Source organism: Rhea americana, unplaced genomic scaffold, assembly GCF_003343005.1.
Source record: "Rhea americana isolate MKP2758 unplaced genomic scaffold, rheAme1 scaffold_19, whole genome shotgun sequence".
NCBI classification, from domain to species: Eukaryota; Metazoa; Chordata; class Aves; order Rheiformes; family Rheidae; genus Rhea; species Rhea americana.
This window is the reverse complement of record NW_028186038.1, coordinates 6,276,807-6,298,070: the sequence shown is the minus strand read 5'-3', so window position 1 is coordinate 6,298,070 and position 21,264 is coordinate 6,276,807. Positions and strand designations below refer to the sequence as shown.

At 36.0% G+C, this 21,264-nt stretch overlaps 1 protein-coding gene across 3 annotated transcripts in view; it reads left to right on the top strand.

Moving 5' to 3' along the window:
- The window catches only part of IARS1 (isoleucyl-tRNA synthetase 1), a 96,185-nt gene that overhangs the window by 71,813 nt on the left and 3,108 nt on the right, over positions 1-21,264 (top strand). For all 3 annotated transcript variants that reach the window (XM_085302468.1, XM_085302466.1, XM_085302467.1), the window contains 10 exons: positions 546-648; positions 870-953; positions 4,964-5,138; positions 5,922-6,034; positions 6,307-6,402; positions 8,250-8,426; positions 12,466-12,577; positions 13,383-13,508; positions 19,134-19,277; positions 20,194-20,346. In XM_085302468.1, the coding sequence (XP_085158594.1) occupies positions 546-648; positions 870-953; positions 4,964-5,138; positions 5,922-6,034; positions 6,307-6,402; positions 8,250-8,426; positions 12,466-12,577; positions 13,383-13,508; positions 19,134-19,277; positions 20,194-20,346 (1,283 nt within the window). The remainder of the gene's footprint in view (positions 1-545; positions 649-869; positions 954-4,963; positions 5,139-5,921; positions 6,035-6,306; positions 6,403-8,249; positions 8,427-12,465; positions 12,578-13,382; positions 13,509-19,133; positions 19,278-20,193; positions 20,347-21,264) is intronic.

Below are 21,264 nucleotides of genomic sequence, written 5' to 3'. Positions count from 1 at the left end.
AAATTTAAAAAAGCAAGCTGGCTCAGAATGGAAGAGTGTTAAAACAAACCAGAAAAAAAAAAACAGGAAGCCAGGAACAATGACAGAACTATATAAAACATCAAGCTAAAATATGTAGGATTCCTAGGAAGGGTTATAAATTGAGATCCAGTGAGATGGTTGCATATAGGTATTTTTGTCATTATAAGAATCCTATTTATAATATCTCTTTTGCATCTTCTTACGATGTTATTAATGTAAATTTTATTTTTCATTAAATATTAATAGAGTAGGTAGTTTGACTCAGTCAATCATCATCTTGTGAGCAGTACTAATAAAAGATGATTTTAAAAATAGCTTTTTTTTTTTTTTTTTTGAGCAAATTCATTCTCCACACTCTTCTCTCACAGAAAGGAGGAAAACATATCTGCTCATTTTTTATGTTACCCCAAACAGGGTATTATCCAGTTTCTTAGAAATTTCTGTGAAATGGGGCAAAATGCTTTAAATCTGCTCAAGCAGATGTAAAGAAAACAAACCCATGTAATGTTTCCTTTTTATCCTAGGGAGGATCTGATTGACAAAAAAATTGAAAGTGCCGTTTCTTGCTTGCAGTCTGTTATTGAGCTTGGACGAGTAATCCGAGATAGAAAAACCATTCCAGTAAAGGTTAGAACTCTTCAGCACTTCTTAATAATACCTTGTGAATGTGCAATAGCTGTGTAACCTTGGGATAAATTTGGGAAGATTAAGTATAACTAATTTTGGAATAGCAAGCGTAATTCAACAGCAAAAACTTCCAATGATGATGAAATAATAATTTCTGAAGCTCTTATTTTCGTTTGAAAGGAGGAAACCAGACTTTTTTCCCCTCTCTCCCCTTTCCCCAGTATCCTCTGAAAGAAGTAGTTGTTATCCACCAAGATCCAGAGGCTCTAGAAAACATCAGGTCTTTGGAGAAATACATCCTTGAGGTAAGAACATACTGAAGATGTTATTTAGGAAATAAAATGTCAAGTAGATAAGATACTAGTCTATATAATTTCTTTAGTCATCCTCTTCTGCATACCACTGCAATATTCTCTTTAATGTGTATCCATTAGAGAAATGCAACATGCCCTACTTTTAAATCTATCTTAGGATAAAAGTCCTGCCATTCAGAAGGAAAGTAACCTTTCTTGCTTTTTGAGCTTTCTGTAAACTGATTGGGCATTCAGCTTTTAGTCAGTCTTTTAAAAATCAGTAATATTTTAAATTAGATGAAGGAGTTTGTCTATAAATAAGTAAATTTCATTTTTATTTGTTTATGCTATAAATTGCTTTAAAGCTGCAGTGCCACAGTTACAAAGTTTTAATGAAAACACGAAGCCTATTTTGATTACTTTAAAATATTGTTTGTAGGGTTTTTTCTTGGGCTTTATATTCAATTAAATTTCATTACAAATATACTTCATATCCATTTTTCTTACACATCTGTGAAGAGGACATCAAGCAGTGGCAGAAAAATAGAAAAAATAGAGGGAAGAGTGTTTTTTCTTAAAAAAAAAAAAAAAAAAAAAAAAAAAAAAATCCAGTAACAAATATGGCTGAGCCAGATGTAAATCTAAAATAAGGGCAGGGAGGAAGCTACTATGTTAGTATGCCTTCTAATTTTTTTGTAGCTTTTGGCCATTTCAAAACATCGTGCAAACCAATGGTTGTTAAGAGTAAAATCTATCATTTGATTATTGCATTTGAAATTGTGAGCTCTTCTAGGTATAATTTTTCACAGTTAGCAGCCTTAAGTGCAGGGGCGTGATAATTGCTTCGCTGAACAGGGAGCTAAATAGGGCATTGATTCACTGTAAGTTTGGGGGGTTCTGAAACTGCTGTGGAAGGCAGTGGTGGAAGAAGGAAAGGCTTAAGCAACACTGTTCTTTTTGTTCGGTCTTAACTTCTTTCTGCTACTGCAGTCTTTCCTTGGGATACGTGATCACTTGTCACCTAGATGTTCCACTGTGTTGCCTGGGGACAAATGCCAAGACTTCCATCGTTGTAACTGGCTGTATGACTGGAGAGAAAGACTTGCACTTAAATRGGAGCTCTTCATGTGCTAAGAAATGCAGGATATTCTAAAGGAGCTGAAATGGTGTATAATATTGGACAGAATGCATATGTTCAAGAGCATAAATTGGGAATGATTTCATGACAGTGTTCTTTGACCTGCACTTCTCCCTTTCATCATCGAAACAAAAATTATTTAAAAAAGTAGAATTTAAAACTAGTATTAGAGCTGTCCAGGCTATGGAACTTGACCCGCTGCTGCAAATGATGCAACTGTTATGTAAAAATGACCAAGCTCTCTGAAGGAAATGAATGCAGAAGGCTTTTAGCAACACTGTTGAAAACAGTTTCTCTATAAGCATTACCAGTTGAAGCTTTTTCCAGTGCTAATTCATGGCTGCTCTTCATAAGTACTTTCTGTGAAAGGTTTTTATCTGAGTCAGTTTTACTGTGTGCACTGTCCAAATCTCTTTTGCATTCCATTTTAGTGTACCCTTCAGCCCCCTTTCTATCAATGGCTACGGTAAAATAGTGATAATTGACTTCTTATTCATCRGATTCAAGGTCTTCCAGTATTTCATAATGTTAGGGATGTCAGTAAACTGATGGATTGAATCCAAGAATGGGTTGAACTGTGACATGAGAACTGTGGTAGTGTGAGATCGGTCTTTCCTTTTTCTTTTTCCCAGTATTGCATAATCAATATTAATTTCCTCTCTAGAAGTGTCACTTAGAGCCCGGCGCAGCTGAAGCACAGTCCTGACATTTTTCTCTCTTTGTTCTGAAAGCTGGATGTGGCTGGTCAGCGGGTTTCGGATCTGTCTAATGTCTGATGCAGGGAGCGTTGACACCGATAAGTGTAGCCCTAGTGCACATAAAAGCTCTAGGGTAGTGCTGTGAATGTGTGAATATGTGGGCCATCCTAGGAGGAGTAGGAAGGACCACTTGTCTCGGTCTCATTCTTTGTGTTTGAGACTCGAAAGATGTGCTGAGTCATTGATTATGATTTGTTTGGCAAATAAAACTAAAAAATTATTTTAAAGCACTACAATGAGGCAGATGGAAACAAACCTAAGATACAGAAACAAACCCAAAATGGAATTGCTTTTCTCAAAGAACCATTCTATTTTTATAACTAATACTATATATAGAAGAATGATTTCCTTATCTAATCGGTATAGAAAGTCTGTACTGGCTAAGTAGGCTTGTATGTAATATATCAAGTCAGATCCAAAATAGAAAGTATCTTCAAACTTTGTGTTATTTTTTGATTACTCTTTCCCTCCGTCTGCCCATGTTTGTCACTTTTCATTCTACTTAAGCTTGTTCCCAAGAGCACCCCATTAAAACAGAATTTCTAAAGTACATAGTTTGTCATTAGATCTCCTAAAAGATTTATTAGATTAGATTAGATTCAGTTCATTCCTTGCTCCTCAGGTCAGTAGGGCTTCCTGGGGAAAAAGACTGTAAAAATAGAAGTATCCCTTTAAGTATTCCTTCAGTCTAAATGTTTGGCTACTTACTAATTCTTTCACACTGACTTTTTCTTCTGCCATCTACAAGGCTTGGATCGGCTTGTGTGTCAAATGTGTTCTGTACCACGTTGATCAGAACTCTTAACATCGTTCAAGTAGAGATTTAAACATAAAATGCCTCAGACACTGGGCAATGTGACAGACAATCCATGGGATTACAGTGAAATGTGCTCCAAGCATGTGCTGAGTTTTGTAAGAGCAGGGGAGTTGTGTGCTTGTCACAGGAGTCCTCAGCTCTGTCCCTGACACATTACACCAAGAATAGGGAGTCTGAGATGCTGTGTAAAGCTTTGAATTTTGTATTATGAAGTCCTGCTTGTGTGTTTCCTACCTGACTTGATAAAGCAAGGAAATGGGAAGACGCTTTTTGAAGATTCTGAGCAACGYTGGGGTACGGTCTTACTCTGTTTATAGGAGGTACTGTTTCTTGATGTTACTGATAACGTGCAATGTACCTGTTTTTCAGACAAGATTAAGTGCAGAGCAGAGAGGTTTACTGTGTATTTTCAAGTTTGGCTTTGTATCATGATCAGGGTKTCCAATGAAGGTCCTTCTCTCGGTCCTTCTCTCGGTCTTTTTTTGTTTTTAATGGTGACTTTTAATGTTCTTACGTGGTCTCTTCTCATACAGTAGCAACTCTGTCCTGAATCAGTTGCTCTTCTGTAAATGTTCTGTAGCTCAACTGTGTTCTCCTTCAGATACAGGGACAAAAACAACATGCGTTATTTGAGATGTGGGTGCTCCTGGGTTTTTAGGTAGTAGCAAAATGATATCCTTGGTCTTGGGACCCCTTGTGAACATGGTGAAAGGTTTAGCTTTTTTGACTGCCACTGGACACTGAATTATCTTCAGGATTTTTGCACTGTGAAGCARGGTATGTTTCTGTGCAGTAAAGAGGTAGTGTAAACATATAAGGGAGGAGACAAAATGGGGAAATACGAGACAATGTAAACCTTAGAGTGTAAAATTGTAGATATACTTTTCTGGCTAARTAGATACTGAAGGGAATATTTTTAACAGAGCTTTTCATCGTGAATCTTGCCAGACTGTTTTCTGATGCTGTTGCACACAAAGGTAACAGCTTTATCTCTTCAGGCAGTTGTAACAGTAAAATAAAAAGGTTGTTGAATAGGGCTCTGACTTGAATTGTGAGCTGACAAGTGTATACTGATGAAAGAGAAATCATCCTAAAGGCTGAAAATGAGAATGAGATGCTCTTTTAAGAACAACTTGAGTATTGGTTTGGTCTGTGTTGACAAATTACTCTGTAAAGGCAGCAGTATAGAAAATTGGCAGCTTAAGTGTTTTGACTACCCTAGTACTGTCATCCCTTTCTAGTACTCTTTCCAACAGTTGCCAGAGATGGCTGTTCTTTAGCTTTGTTTTTTCTTTTGGTGTTTATACAGGAACTTAATGTACGTCAAGTGACATTGTCTACTGATAAAGATAAGTATGGAATTCGGCTGAGAGCAGAACCGGATCACATGGTGCTTGGGAAGCGCTTGAAAGGTGCCTTTAAGCTTGTCATGGCTGCAATCAAGGAGCTGAAGAGTGAACAGCTAGAAAAATTCCAAGAGACAGGTAGGTAGTGGCACAAACCACCAAATGGTGGCAATGCTGACCTGAGAAAGAGCCATAGGATTTTGGATCTGTAAGAAGAATTCAAGCAATTACTCTTCATTTATGCGTTAATAAAGAATTTATAGGAACAGATGCAAAAGTATCCTTCCATAGACTTCAGGAAATTTAAGGCCTGTTTCCACTTACCATCCCAATTAAATGTCATGCTAATAAGAATAGAAAAGTTTTTCTTYCTTTATTTTTAAGTGTTGTCAACGGTAGGATGAAAGTGGTCATRTATACTAAACTTGCACTGTTCTCCTGTTTAAGTGCTCTCATAAGTAGAAAATGGAATAAAGAATAAGTTTTTGCGTAAGACAGCCAAATTTGAGCTGAGTACACTTGTGACAGTTCTTGTTCTAAAGGGGCTGTTTCAGTTGCAGATTTGCAGGGGGTTATGAATTTTCCAGATATATCTGCCTATTTATCTGCTAGAATATAAATTTTAATTGAATTCAGTATGCAGGTAACTTTTATATTTTACTCAGTTTCATTCAAATGTTATATAGTTTCTGAAGTCTATGTTTTAATTGAGTTCTGTTGCTTCTGGGAGTACTGGTATGGAAGAATCTGAATTTGGGATAGTTTGGTGTTTCTTAACCAGTGTTTAATTTCTGTTTAGCTGTATTGAAGATGTAGTGCGTTTCCTATATTTGAGGTTTGATATTTGCTTTATGCTTTTTGAATTAAGAAAAGTTCTTACTGCAGTTTTTAAGAGAAGTTCTTCATTTGCTATTAATGCAGGCACCATTGTTGTAGAAGGACATGAATTGCATGGGGAAGATCTTCGTCTCATGTATACTTTTGATCAGGTTGCTGGAGGGTCTGCCCAGTTTGAGGCACATTCTGATGCTCAGGTATTTTATCGGTAGTTTCTGGTTTTTGGTTCAAGGGAAGTATYCTTTTAGAAGTAAAATGAAAATTGTAAGGTGAAAGCTGGAGTGGCTTTCTTTGGTCCTTAAAGAATGAACAATAGCTACTGTGAGATTATCTCTTAGATTTTTGAGCTGTTAAAGCACTCTCTTGCACTCTCAACATGACATAACTGAGTGGTTCTATTAAAAATGTGCATCTGAGTGGATTAATGTGGGCTTATTTAAAAGATTGTTATCTGTTCAAATGTCTTCAGGTTTTAGTTCTGCTAGATGTTACCCCAGACCAGTCAATGGTGGATGAAGGAGTTGCCCGGGAAGTGATTAATCGCATTCAGAAGCTTCGCAAAAAGGTTAGGAAACGATGGAATGAAAAWTTTTATTTCTAAACAATTTTTTGTTAGTATGTAGAGAGAACTGACCTTAATTGAGATGTGCAGCCATGTATCATTTATTCTCCTGAATATCTGTCAGATCTCACATAAATGGCTAGAAACAATTATTTTCATTTTAAACCTTTGTACTCTTAAGTAGCGAGGGTTGAGCCATGAGCTTATGTAGACATCATCTGTAGTGAATGAACTAATTTTTGATACCAAGAACCTCATTTTCTCTTTTCAGCTACATAACAATGGTTCAGTCTCAGTTAAAGAGCTCTCATCCATATCTTTCCTCTTGCTTAAGTATTATGTTCTTTTCYGCAGCAGTTACGATGTGTTACATGAGCTGGATTAGGCTGCTAAAAGYAGCAAACTTGTATGAGGCGTTTCTGGCACTGATTTGTTTATCAACATTAATGTTTTGACTCTAAATTTTTCTAATCATATATACAAAGGATGCTATCTGATATTTATGTTAAGGCACTTTGAACCAATATAACTTTCTTTTCTCTACAATGTTAACGCAGAAGGAGCTGCACTGAATATCTGTACTTCGTGCCAATAAAGCAGAGAGGTGATGATGAATGTAAAGAACCTTTAATATGGGGAGAACTTTAAGTAATATATAACTCTGCACAAATAATTTTAATAACTTTAAATTATTTTTTAGAACTTTAAAAGTTAAGACAAAAAAAAAACTCAAATCCTCTCATTGCCCTGTTGCAAACGTGGAATATGTTTTATCTAAATTGAATTTTCCTCCTGCCAGAGATTGWGTAGAGATAATTTCTATGGGACTTGTATGAGCAAGTATGAAGGACGACAAACTTATATCAATACTGTGTAGAATAAAAACAGAAAGGAAAGTGATTAAGTTGCATAAGTTACTGGATGAATTAAATTTACTTCTGTAGTGACACAGTTTAATTTATTCTCATTTAAAGGACTAGAGTATGCAATTTTAGTGTTGGCTATTTATTAATAACTTACTATGCTGAAATGCATTTACTCTGTCATTCTTTTTTCTAAATTCCTAACACTTTGCTAATAGCAAAGTGTGCAAGAGATGAAAAATGCAAAGGGATTTTTGATCAGTGATTATACAAATGTCATCTCAGCAATTATCAGTATTTTAACTTTAATTTCCAAATCTGCTAATCTCTGCAGTTTTTTCGCTTTTTTTTCCCCTTTGTAGCCATGTTCTTAATAAAACAGTATTCTAATATAATTCAGTACCCATAAGTGTGCCTTTCAGAGTAATTGTCATTTTTCTGAAGTCATCAGTATAGGAGACAAATAGTGTGAAAACATAAGAAAAGTCCAGTGGCCACCTTCAAAACTGGTATCAAAATAGTTTGAAGACTGTTCTGCATTACGAAAATGTCAGTGGTTGAGCAATTGTTCAATAGTGACCAGAACTGGGGGTTTCATTTCAGACTAACAGATCATGAAAATGCTGTTTTGTTTTGTTTTGTTTTWAAAAAAAGTGTGTTAAAAACAAAAACCAAACCTTTTAAATAAAATTTGATAGGCTTTCAGTACTTCAAGATGGAGAGTTGATAAATGAATTTGAAAATGAAACATTCTCAGTAAAGTCAGTTTTTKTCATTGCCCTTTGAAAAAACTTGTAACATTTCAAGCCTCTTGCTTGTCTGACAAAAGAATTGTCTGTTCTAAAATTTGTGTGGGAGCTTTTAATGAATGTCTAGTTCATATATTTAAGATTTTTTAAAAAACAACATTTAACAAATATTCTTTATAGTTTGTGTATACAGATGTCACCTTACTGTCATTACTAATACTTCTGGTCTATCCTTCAGCGAAATCTGGTTCCTACAGATGAGATTACAGTGTACTACAGATCAAATCCAGAAGGTGACTACCTGGATACTGTTGTTAAGGAGCATATGGATTTCATTTTTGCAACAGTCAAGGCTGCCCTGAAGCCATACCCAGTGCCTACCTCAAAAGAAGTTCTTATCCAAGAGAAAACACAGGTAAAAAAAAAAAAAAAAAAAATCATGTTGTTATCTGTTTTTAACTGAAAAACTCTTTACAGAAAGTGTGTATGTCAGAACGTATTCATGGGATATAGTGGACACTTTCATATTTATGAATTTCCATATTCATCTTTATGATTTAAAAAGAAATTGGTTGGGCTTTGTGTGACTAGTTTTCTCAGAAATGAAGCCATTTGGGTACCTCAATGCATACCTTAGGCAGTCACTATGTAATTAATAATAGAGGTTGGATGGTTACTTGTACTTGAATTAGTTCATTACTTGGACAGCAAAATATCATTGTTCTGGTTTCCTTACTTTCTAATACTTTTGTATTAGAAAAGCTCTTCATATTCTAAATTTTGCCTTTTGGCTATATTTCTAATATTCAGTCTTTCGTAACAATGCAGAGTTTCACAGATTTTACAGATAGTCTTTCAGCACCAGATTTGACCCATTTTGTTTGTTTTTCTTTGACTGCTTGTTCTGATGTTTTTTCAGAAGGCTTTTGCCGTTGTTTTACATAAACCTAACATATTCAGAAGGCACTTCTAACAGAATTGTGGACRAGATGGACTCTTCAAACTAAATGTCAGGCTAAACCAGAAAGTTACAAGTTTGCATTACAGAATGACTTTGGGTCTGGGAATAGTYGCAAAGAAAGAATGCGTTTCATCCATTTTGCTAAACAGTGTGTGTAAGGAAATGTTTTAAACCTACTAATGGAGTACAAATTTGAAACAACATTATATTTGRCCTTTTCAAGGCTAATAGTTTCACTTAGTGACAATCACATGAGGAGAGAGTAAAGTATGTAAAAGCAGAGGTGGTTGAGCTTGAAGAATAAGGGACAATACTTTGGTATTTCTTCTAGGTATTTATCTGATTGTGAAGAGTATAAACCTAGATGATGCTGATGGACAGTTTGATGTTAAAAGTCAACATCAGATCTGAATTAGAATGTGGAGCAGCTAGRAAAAGTGAATTTAATGTATATGAATTCATGTACTTAAGTGATTATCCTACAGATGGTTAGGAAAATGAAAGAAGACGTTACTTTAAAATGTTTTCTATAAAATGTGATTTTTTTGGTTTTGTATTTTTCTTGATTTTTAATTTGAATATATAAACATGAATATAAATTTATAACTATACATTGTATAAAAGCTAGTTATTTTCTATATTAAAATATTTTATATTGTAAGCATATATAGAAGCTTTATATTTTGTGTGTGTGTATATATATTTGTGTGTGCGCGTGTGTGTGTGTGTGTATATATATATATATACACACAAAACATGCATATACACATATGTATATATTTCTCTCCTCTTTAGAGGCTGAAACATCAGTAATCAGACTTTTGCCTAGTGTAATGCTGGGAAATACTTGTGTCCATAGCCAAGCTCTGAAATTGTGTTCTATATTGAGTTTAACGCTGACCGCTACATCTTTCTGTGAAAACTGTGATGTGCGTGCAAATGGTTTTTTCCTCTTGCTTTTGTGTTCTGAAATCTTAAATAATCAGAGTCTAGTGAAGAAAATCATGTTATGAAAAGTTAAAAGATGAGTCTGGAACATTTGTTTTAAATAGTGCTGTCTGTGGAGTAAGATCTTCCCCTGGCAGATGGTGCTAGTGGTTTTTGACGTAGTTGGTAGTAGTTGTCTGGATGTCCGCAGACACGAGACATCCGTTCTGTTTTTGAAGCTCTGCGCCAACGAGTTAGCGGGAGGCTTGTGGGTGAGGCTGCGTGCTTGCCCGGAGGTAAGGCTTCGGGCCGGGGAAGCTTCTGAAATCASAGCTGAGCCAGCGCTTTGGGCAGGCAGTTCTGTGTGGCTCTTGCAGTTCGTGGGTAAGTTTATAGGAATATGACGATCTTAATGTTTGTAGTGCTGACTGTTCCTGTCCCTTAGCTTAAAATCTTAGGCGTGGAAATCTTGTCAAACCCAAACATTAACTGTGAGTTGTTGTGTAATTTAGATACCCCAAACTGTAACGTATGGTAGTCTGAGACAAAAAAATAAACTTAGCAAGTAAATACCGACTTGACAGCCTTTCAGAGTAAAACGATCACTAGCGCTTGCAACGTCGCGAGAGCGCTCGCGTGCGTGCTGCCCAGCTCGGCCGCGTTGGCCGCGGCTGGCTGGGGGTGGCCGTCTGCACACGTGCGTGTTAGCCACGCTCACGGAGCGCGCCGGCCTCTGCCCTCTTAGTCAGACTGGTAGGATGTAAATAAAGGTGGCAGATGGAATCAGATCACTGAGGTTTCGATGTAATTTTAAAGTCTTCCTCTCACTTGCTGGGACTGCAGGGATTTAGTGCTGAGGACAGGTGTTCCGCTTTGCATGCTCTGTGCTCTGAGGCAGCTCTCTTGTCACATCGACATCGGTAAATACGAATATCTGAAATGAAAAAGCCCTTCTGAAAAAGCCCTTTTGGTGTAGTAATTTGCCTTTTGTGGTGTGCTAAGGCACCATGTGAGCAATTAATTTAGCTTTGTGCATCAGGCCTGGCTACAGTTAGTGATCTTCCCTTCCTGGAGTCCTAACTGCACGTGCGTTTCTGTGCTGATCGTTCCTGGCACAAAGACTTTGAACGTGTGAACCGGAATCGAATTACGCAGGARCTCTCTCTTGTGCTCCTGGGGCTCACTAAGCGGTGTTGGCAAGGAAAAAGCTGTATGGCGGTTGCACACTTTGAGGTATGAAAGCAGGTATAAGTTACAAGGTCAAAGCGTGTAATTGCACATGTGCCTTCATAGATGAAGTCAACTCTGGCAGGATCATTGCACCAAATTTCTGAAAACTATCAGAAGGAATAACAGAAGTCTGCATGATGTTAATGTACATAGAGACTGAGACAAAAATGAAATGCAGGCTATGTCTTCTGGAATATTTTGAATACACTCGAGCTCAGTATTTCTGTGAAATTATATAGGATCGGTTTTTGATGCAAAGCCTTAATTACGAMCTACTTTCCCGAAGACTGGCTCTGAGAGACAACAAAATCCTTAGTAGTTGTTTAAAAAAATACTGTGAGAAAAAACTGACTAATTAATCTGAATTTTTATTTGCTAATAAAGAAAGTAAACACAAAATAAGATTGGCTTTTCGAAGTGTTTTCCCCTGGATTGTAAGAGGAGCTACCCRAAGAGCATGCACTTGCCATTGCCACTGTTTGCCATCTGAGCTCTGCTGACCTTTATCAGACTGCTCTGCGTTTGTGAGAAATTTGGTTGAAATGGCCACTTGGCATCTGAACGCACTTTGTTTAATTAGAAATTTAACTTGTAATTAAGGAGAATTTTTAGAATGTTTTTCTTATAGAAAATTGACAGGAGTCCATTAGCAATTCTAATCTGTGCTCACTTCAAGAAGATAGCTCTGCTTGAGAAAGGGCAGTCTTGTAGATACAGCTGTGGTTTAAGACCTCTGCAAAATAGATTTGTTTCTGTAGCATTGCTAAAAATTTTCAAGTGTCCTCATCCTCTTGTCTCATTTGCGAAGAAAAATACTTGTTCCATTTCTTGTTAGGCTGTTTCAGGTTTTAAATGATTCGCTAATTGCTAATGGGGGGAGAGTTGTGAAGGCTGATGTGACACCGGGACATGCACTGTTCCTGGCTGTTGGCTGTGACCAGTGGAGACCAGTGGAGCAGGAGGGAGCCTGTCCTCAGCTACTCTGAATTGCCTATGCAAGGCTCTTCCTTTCTTAACTGTAGTCACTTTTGGATTATATTTTTGGAGCCTTTTATCACTATTCTGTGGCACTGAACACTTGCAAAAATTACGCCTTTTAGTCCATATTTTTCTTATGTGTTGAATATTGCTGTTACTTTGGCATGCATTAAGGATAAATGATTCATATCRGAAGAACTCTCTCTGAAGGAAGGTACGGCAAAACTTGCTATGTTATTATGTTATCATATAATTGTCTAATGCAACAAAACAGTATCTTCATGTGTCATATTTAAGGAAGCTATTTTGGTTATGTTTTAAAATAAAACAATGTTTAAATTATTATTATTATTTTTAGCTGAAGGGATCAGAGCTAGAAATTACACTYGTCAGAGGTGGTTTGTGTCACTCTGTTGGTCCAGCCTGTGCCTATGTCAACCTCAAAGTTTGTGTTAATGGGACAGAGCAAGGTAGGAATGTATCATTTTTGATCTGTCATTGGTAGTCTTGAAATAAGATTAGTTAGAAAACAGAATGATGAATAGTGGAAACGAGGTTGTTTGAAAGATGATGTGAATTCCCTTCCAGCAATAGCTTTAAATATTCTTTGAAATACATTCATAAAAAGCAGTGTTTCATGTATTGCAGTACTTGCACGTGATGCCTTTTCTGTGAAAAAGGTGCAGTTTAAAGTATAAAACTTAAAATAATAGTTAAAATAGAGCATCTGGTGATGGTTTTGGATAAACAGAAGCACTTTCTGTAACCACAAGGATGTTCTTAAATGTATTTCAGTGTTGGGTTTTACATTAAAAGAAGAGCAACATTAATACAAATTTCAAACTTGTCTAGAAAAAAATTGCTAGAATGCATGTCAAAAGYAGTATGCTCTATGTGACATAATTTCCAGACTACTTTCTAAATTATAATGAACTTACCTAAATAATTACACTTGTGATCTTAGCATGCCGTTTGCCATTTTTAAATCAATACAATACTGGATTGTAATTCAGTGACATAATTTGACTGCTGTGTTAACAAAACAATCATAATTTCCATTATGATTAATCTACAGTAATAGACTTGAGTCAATTTTGTTTTTTCTTCTYTTTTTTTTCTTTCCTACTACAAAAAAATTCTGGAAGTATGTGATGTTGCTAGTTCTATGTTGACTTAAAAACTTACTGAAAGTCATTAGAATAACTCATTAGAAAAATTATTGAAACACAGTTATTGCTTCCATCTTATATTTTAATTTCTTAATTTTGATTTTAGATGGTGTGTTGYTGCTGGAAAATCCAAAAGGAGATAATACATTGAACTTCACTAGACTTGTAGATGCTGTGTCCTGCATTTTTGGTCTTAAAAATTCAAAACTGACTATTTTTAATGGGAAAACAGGTAAGTGGAGTAAAGCAATAAAAACTGAAAGTCCTTCCAGCAGCAGTTAGGACTTAAGTGATTTACTGTATGTTTTTTTTCCTCTTATATATGCAAAATTGCCAAGAAAACACACAAGGAAACTTTTTATTTTCTAGTACATAGTTTATGAGGATGTGTTTATAGCCACATATAAATGTTTTCAAAAGCTGCTGCTAAATGATGCTCATCTGTTTCACAAAGTGTTTCTGCTGGTTCCCAGCTATACTATTTACTGATGGCAAACTGATTCCTCTGCAGAGAGAAAAAATTTTTGTTAGTTTTTTACTGTAAAGAAGTTTGAGGATTTCTGTATTTCTTCTGTTTAGAAAAATCTATCAGAATATTTTTGTAGCATGAGCTTGTGTTCTACTAACAAATGAAAACRTAAAACGTCTTCTATGGGTTATATATAGAGTGATAGTTTGGGTTCATTACAAAGATAAAATAGCTGATACAAGAGAGGCAAAACATTATGAAAAATACTGCAATTAGTGACCAAGAGACCTTAGCAGCAAACTGACTTGCTTTCTTCTGACATGGATATTCTGTTTTATTATTACATATATAAAATTCTGATATGTTAGCAAAAATATCTTCAAAAAAAAAAAAAAAAAGTACAGTGCATTATGATGATGATTACACTAGTAATCAAATGATTTACTGAGTGGATACAGRAAGAGTACTTGTAGTGACCATGCCATGATATAGCTTCAGAGATCTTTCAACAGTAATTATTTTTTGTTGTTAGGGTTATTTGCCTGTTTCTGCACRTTCAAGTCTAAAATGAGCAACAAAAAAACCCCCATAAAATACTGCAGAAATGGGAGCTCAATGGCTGCAGAAACCTTGCTTGTGTATTTTCAAAGAAATATTACTGAAGCARTATTTAAAGAGGAGGTGGTTAACTGTATTGTTGTGAATGTCTGTCCTGAGCTGCCTACAGGACTACTAAGGAGCACTAGTTCATGCCTATGGCATATTAGAGGAATACTCTCATTTGGGTCTGTAGTATTGCTGTTACTGTCTCTACTTTTAATTTCTTGTATGTTATCCCTTGAAACTACTTACTGAAGAGTGTTTTGGGGTTTTCTTACTGGACCTTTATCCAATATAATCCACTTAGCTTTTTATGATAAAACCTCTTTCAGAGTTRTGCTCAGTTGAACTGAAGAGTTTAATCATATCGAATGATCCTTCTTTGCTTTTGCTTATAGATTATTTTTAGGAAATTCTGGATCTTTCAATATCTTCCCCAAGTTTCAGCTCTGTTCTGAATGAGGAAATACTTTTCCTTTACATCATTTTCCAAATAGCAATTATACAGTGCAACAAAATGATAGCAGAATGGTACATGATTACAGAGGTGGATATAAATTAYCATGATTTATTACTATCTCAGATATTMAGAGAAGATTTGTAAAAGGCCAAGAAGAGTTGGGGAGCTCTCAACTCAGTAAAGACTGTAAGAAGCCAGAAGCTGCATATTTGGCTTGTTTCCTGCTTCTGACAAGAAAAAAGATGCAGCAAAATCTGCTAATCCTGAAATCCTGAAGAGAAAGTGGTAAAGAATACCTAAGCTTCCCCTCTTTCTCAGAGAACCTTTTCTATTGTGGTAGGAAAGGCTTTATTCATTTATTTATTTTCCTTTCCATATCATTTAGGCTGTATAGATACAATTTGGGGACTTTCCTTTTGACATAACGATTTCAATCCTTTAAAAAAAAAAAAAAAAAAAAGTGGTTTGGGCAGAGAGGGATTTTTCCCTGCCCACTGTCATCTTAACAACATGAAAATTCTCTTGGAAAGATTGGATTATCAAATTCACTTTTGCAGATTGGCAGTGATCTAGGATGTGGCTTCCTGAAGGATCAGATCTGGATGCATGTAAAAAGGAAATAACTCCTTAAGCTGCTAGAGAGTAGAATTGAAATTCTTGACATTCAGTTCAGTGAGGATGCAATCCCTTTGCTTATCTGCCCACCTCTGTGGGTATTGCTGGTGAGGCTTACCTGTGGTTTAGTGTTTAAAACATGGAATCGGTACCAGCTACTCTGTCTAACGTGAATTGCATAGAAAAGGTTGCGTGCTCAAGACGAGTCGTTGCTGAATTGTTGCCACTTATGCTAATAAAATTATGGCCAAGTCAAATGATATTTCTGGCTCCTTATTTTCCTTCCTGGAGTTTCTAGGGCTGTCCACCTTGCTTGCAGCAGACTTTATCATCTTGTTTTCGAATTGTAATGAAGATATGCTTAGAGTTGGGTAATGGCATAAAATGAGACAATTCTCGTCTTAAGGCAGGGTAAATGTATGTCATGTTCCTGTTTCTTYGTGCAAAATAGAAATAATGAGATAAACATTTCCTCCCTGACAGTGAATTAATGTATTTTGAGTAACTGCAAACTCTGAGCAGCCTCTGTTATTTATACTGATTTCAGATACCAAGGATAATTTACCTCATTTTACATTTACTTTATGAAAAGTCATTTAAAGGAAAGAGGCTGGGCTCAAATCAGATTACAAAAATAATTGCTAGTGACTTTCTTCTAACTCTAGGTTGTTGAAAACTTTATAAACTTACTGTGACCGCTTTTTTGCACTCAAGTTTAATGGAAGTAGCTAATGTTCTTTTCTTAAATCAGTGGGGTTTTTTTTTGACAACTTCAGTTTCTTGAGCTTATGCCCCCCCAGTTGTTCCACTTATCTGTGAGTGAGTGTGTAAGATAATTGAGTAGTGTACAAGCTCTGATCTTGTTGGTTCTTAAAGAACCCCAGTATACAGATGCGCTATGAGTTGTTGCCTGTGATACCCTGGAGTAAGGAGTTTTTTTTTATTTATTTTTATTTTTTAAAACTTACTAATTGTGTAATGTGGGGAACTTTAACAGAGAATTCCCTAATCTGGAATTGAAAGAGCATAGAGACCAAGGAAGGGCCTCCTTATACAGGGTGAAGGCAAAGAATGACCTGCTGTTCCTTGTTAACTGTAAATGCTTATGGACGCAGGATGGTAAACCCCCAGTAAGAAAAATAAGACCATTTGCAAGACAGGCAGTACTGTAATAGGATGTTATTACAAGAGAAAGGATGGAGAGGTGGATTATTAATCTGTTGGTGCATAAATAAAGTTGTGCCTTGAAATTGTATTTGTTGATGTCTGCTTTGTCATCTTAACGGTTTTCAGGACAAGGAGCCTCTTACAAGAGTAAATGAAGCTGTAAATCATTCAGTGTTAAAGAAAAGGGGGGAGGAGGCAAAATCCCCCCACCAATCTTCTTTCTTTACATTTTTACTTCCTCTTTATAACTTTCAGTTGACTTTTTAAAAAAAAAAAAAAAATCTGCTCTTTGCACTGTTTTAGGAAAAAGAGTACAAAATGCTTTTTGAGTTTTTTTTTTTTGTTTTCTCCCCAAATACATTGAATTTTTAAAGGGCCACAAGGCTGCCAGGTACCTTAGGGGAGTATTACCACTTAGAAAATCTCAGCTGCAGGGAGGACTGACTTTAAAAGTGATTTTAGTATTGATGAGCACTTGCAATATCTACTTGTTTTCAAGTGGRTTATATATGTGGAAAAAACCCCTAATCCATTTGATCCTTTTCCTTACTATTTATTAGAAAGTTACGTAGACTGAATTTGTTGGCAGAACTGTAYATGAGACTTTTCATATGAAAATGTCAACAGTTCTGTAATATAAAATGTTTGATTTGTTAAATCTGTAAACCACAATTACAGCAGGTCATTCCCTATTGCACCTGCCTAGATCACTGCAAATACRTAATATTAGCCTGTAAGTTACTTGGTCCAAGTTTCTTGTTCTGTAAAGCAACTACTGCTAGTGGTGTTTCCTGCCTATTACATAGTAAATGTAGGCGAATTGCAAGCAGTGCTGCTTTAAAGTTATGCCAGGAAAAGCTGCTGCTGTCTCCCTTTCCATATGATGAAATCTTGTTAATTGTGCTAGTTACTGTGTCAGTTTAATATTTTTATTCCTTTCTTGTAAGTGGAAACAACAAAAAAGCCCTTAACCATGCATGTGCATGCACCCACACCTCAAATGTTCAGTTAGCTGGCAGATGACCATCTTAGACACTTCATTCTGGAAAATGGAATTTTAGGTACAACAATGATATTTTTCTTTAAAGCTTTATTTTTTAAAAAAGTCAATCTTTACATGATAGAAATTTTGTGCTGTTTTAGATAAAACACCTAGAGATTGTTTGTAATGTATTTCTTAAAATGTAGACACAGCAAAAATGGATTTTTTTTTTTTTAAGCAACTTTTAAAAATTCTTTCTTAGAAAGCAGTCTGAGGGTAGGTGGGCAGGTATGGGAAACTCTCATCCTTCCTTAGGGCAGTCTCTGAAGAATTCTACAATGCATCGAATTTTATGTTCTGTTGGCAAAATTTTGAGATTGAAATCTGGTACTCTTCACCTCTATTTTATTTTATTTATGAAAGTCCTTGGGAAAAGGAGCATTGTATCTGTCCCTCTCAAAAAATCATTCAGATGAACTTAGGGAAAATAAGCTTTCTAAAGCTTAGACTCTGCAACGTGTACAAGTAGTGCTGATCGGGAATGAAGTCCTGTTSGAAGGATATAACAGATGTGCCTGCTCATCTGCCTAGCACATGCATTATTCTTGCAAGAAATTAAATTTATTCTTCCTGGTCTTGGTGGTTGGAGTTCTTTTGCAGCTGCAGTAGCGGAGGGTGATGTTCTTACTGTGTCTTTAATTAGCTTGTATTCTTTAATTTTGGTGGTACTGGCAGGATTTTTTTTTTTTTTTTAACACCTCTATAGTAGATAGAGCAGCTGTTCATGTAGGTAGTACAGAATGAAACCTTACATGTTTAATTTGTATCATAGAAGCCTCATTAGTGTCTCATCTGAATGCTTTCAGGGTGGTGGTGCATTACTTGTAAAATCTTTTGAGGCAAGTTCGTATTTTGATTGTGTCTCATCTTCCGCCTTTTTTAAATATGTATGACTGGAGACTTCTGCAGGATCATCAGCTATTGTTGACATTAAACAGTAATAAATATTAACACTGAGCGCTTTACTCATGATTTGTCCAGCTATTGATTTTGCGTTTATTGTCATCTGGAGTTTACCAAAGGAAACTTCCTGATGTTGCATGGTAACAAATATCCAGKGCTGCTTCAGCTAATGAAGTTAGGGTAGAGGAAAAGATCTTAGGTCTTAATCTAGTAAGATGGAAAGGGTTGGCTGAAGTGGATGATTTCTAGCTTATTTTAAGTTATTAAACTGTTTTTATTGACAGATATTAAACTGTTTTGTTTTTATTTAATAATTAATCATACATTTCTTTGCATTAAAAATGAATTCATAGTTTTCTGTTGACATAACAAATTTAAGCAGCTGATCAAGTACTCTGCATTATTAAAAACCCAGAATATATTTTTTTTCAWTTCCATTTTTCAAAATGGAGAAGTATACTTTTTGGAGAAACTAACCTCAAAGAGGGAGGCGCCTCCATAATGACATTGGTAGTTGGAAAGACTCCTTGTCAGCTAATGGAGCGAGAGCTAGATGTGAGCGTCCCTGTAATGGCCTGACTGGTTTCATTTTCTTTTTCAGAACTGATAAGCAAAACTGACTTGCTTAGTCTYAGCGGGAAGACTCTACACGTGACGGCAGGGTCAGCGCCGGCTTTGCTCAGCTTCCCTGATGCTCTTCTCTGCCAGTATATCAACTTGCAGCTGGTGAATGCAGAGCCACAGGGTGCGTAAGGTTCTAACCGCTTTTCACTTGCACAGTAAGCTTGTGATTTAAGTTCTGGACACAGTGTTTTGCCAATGGAGAGAGATATATGTTTTCACTGATAGGTGGTGACTTTTATTTCTTTCATAAAAGAGAAAGAAGAGCCAGTCTGAGATAAGAAATGGYGTTTAAACCTGAGCCCTTCAACACTGTTTTCCTGTTTCTGGCCAGCAGCTCACTTATGTAGCTTATTCTAAAAGGCTGTGTCTAAAACTGGTGAGACAATGAAGAGGATAGTAGAGGAGGAGTGAGCTCTTCTCACAGACTGAGACATGTAAACATGTCTGTGAAACACAACTCAAGGCTACTTAAAAGCCAAAAGAATTATATTATTAACCTGATCTGAAGTTCTAGATGTGTGTGTAGTTCTGTTTCACAGCTGCTAATCTCCTAATTTCTATTGTGAAACATCTCATTGGAAAACAAAAGAAATATATCAGATCTTGGGTTACCAAGATGAGTCTGTCCCAGGCTGTTGGTCCATGTGGAGTCTTAATGAAGTTACCGAGAAGCTAGTTGGGCTAAATGTTTTTTTAATAGGGAGGCARTCACTGGTGTGAGTTTCTGTAGGTAATAGTGGTTTGTGTGTGCCGTTGCAAAATTTTGCATCTTCCATAAAGAGTCTGCAGATTATTTACTTGATCTCTGTATGGAATTCTGGAAGATTTTCTTTTGTTAGTCAAGCTGTTAATAGTCATTTATGCTTCTAGATCCATAATTCATATATTTTATTTAATGAATAATTATCTATAAGTAGTTTGGTATGGTTGATTGGAGAGTATGGTTGAACTGGGAGAACAAGTCCTAAATTTTAATTTACCAAGATAAAAGTAATGCTATTCCTCACTAGTAGTAATACAACTGTTTATTTTGTTAGAATGTCAGAAAGGAACAGTGGGAACACTTCTAATGGAAAATCCTGTTGGTCAGAATGGATTAACATATCAAGGTCTTCTGCATGAAACAGCAAAAGTTTTTGGGCTCAGGAGCAGGAGGCTAAAACTGTTCCTAGATGAAGCACAAACTCAGGGTAAGCACAGACTTTTGATTTGCTTGTTGCAATATCTGAGGATGCTTGGAAGTTTTTGTTGAGGAGCAACTCTCTAATTCTTTTTCTGAGATCTAGTTTAAGTAAATGCACACTATTTACATTGGTTTCTAATTTTGCCTGGCAATTTAATATTTTTGTTTACTTGTAAATGTACATGCATAACAGATTTTAAGTTCAAAGTTTTAATGTTTTCTACTCAGCTGAACTTGTCTGTGGATCTGTATGTATGATTTCCAGCAAATTTATTATAGGAACAGTATATAGAGCCAGAGAGATAGTGAAATTTGGATGAGTGGTGCAAGCTGGGGACGAAATTGCCAAGACCAGTCTCAAAGTTTCTTCCTTTTAAAGTTGAAAGCTCAATCAACAGTGTAAATACTGGTTACTTCCTGGTGTGATTGAGTAGTGAGAATGAATCTCTTCCTAGAAATAGGTGAGTAAGTAGTGAATATTTGAAGAACCTCTTCAGATTGTTCCTAACATACATGTTGTTGCAGAAGCTTTAATCCTTTTTGAAGAAGGGGAGTGGAGGGAAAGGAATATCGGTTYTATTTCGGAGTTGTACGAGTGGGTCAGACTTGGTGGGTATGACAGCTGTGTTGCGTTCAGAATATCTTGGAAGCAGGAAGCCTTACCGTATAGTCAGATATCTATACTGTTAAAAGAATCTTCTGAAAGCATAGTCTGAAGATGAGGCTTAAAAACAGAAATCTGTGATGTATGAGAGAGAATATAAAGTAGAAAAAGATAAAAGCTGAAGATACAGGCACGCAATAAAAGTGACATGCTGAATGATGTCGACAAATACAGAGAGATTTAGAATATAGCATTTAGAAACCACACAAGATGTAAGAGGAAAATATATTAACCATTTTTCATTAGCATAAAGCAAAAAAA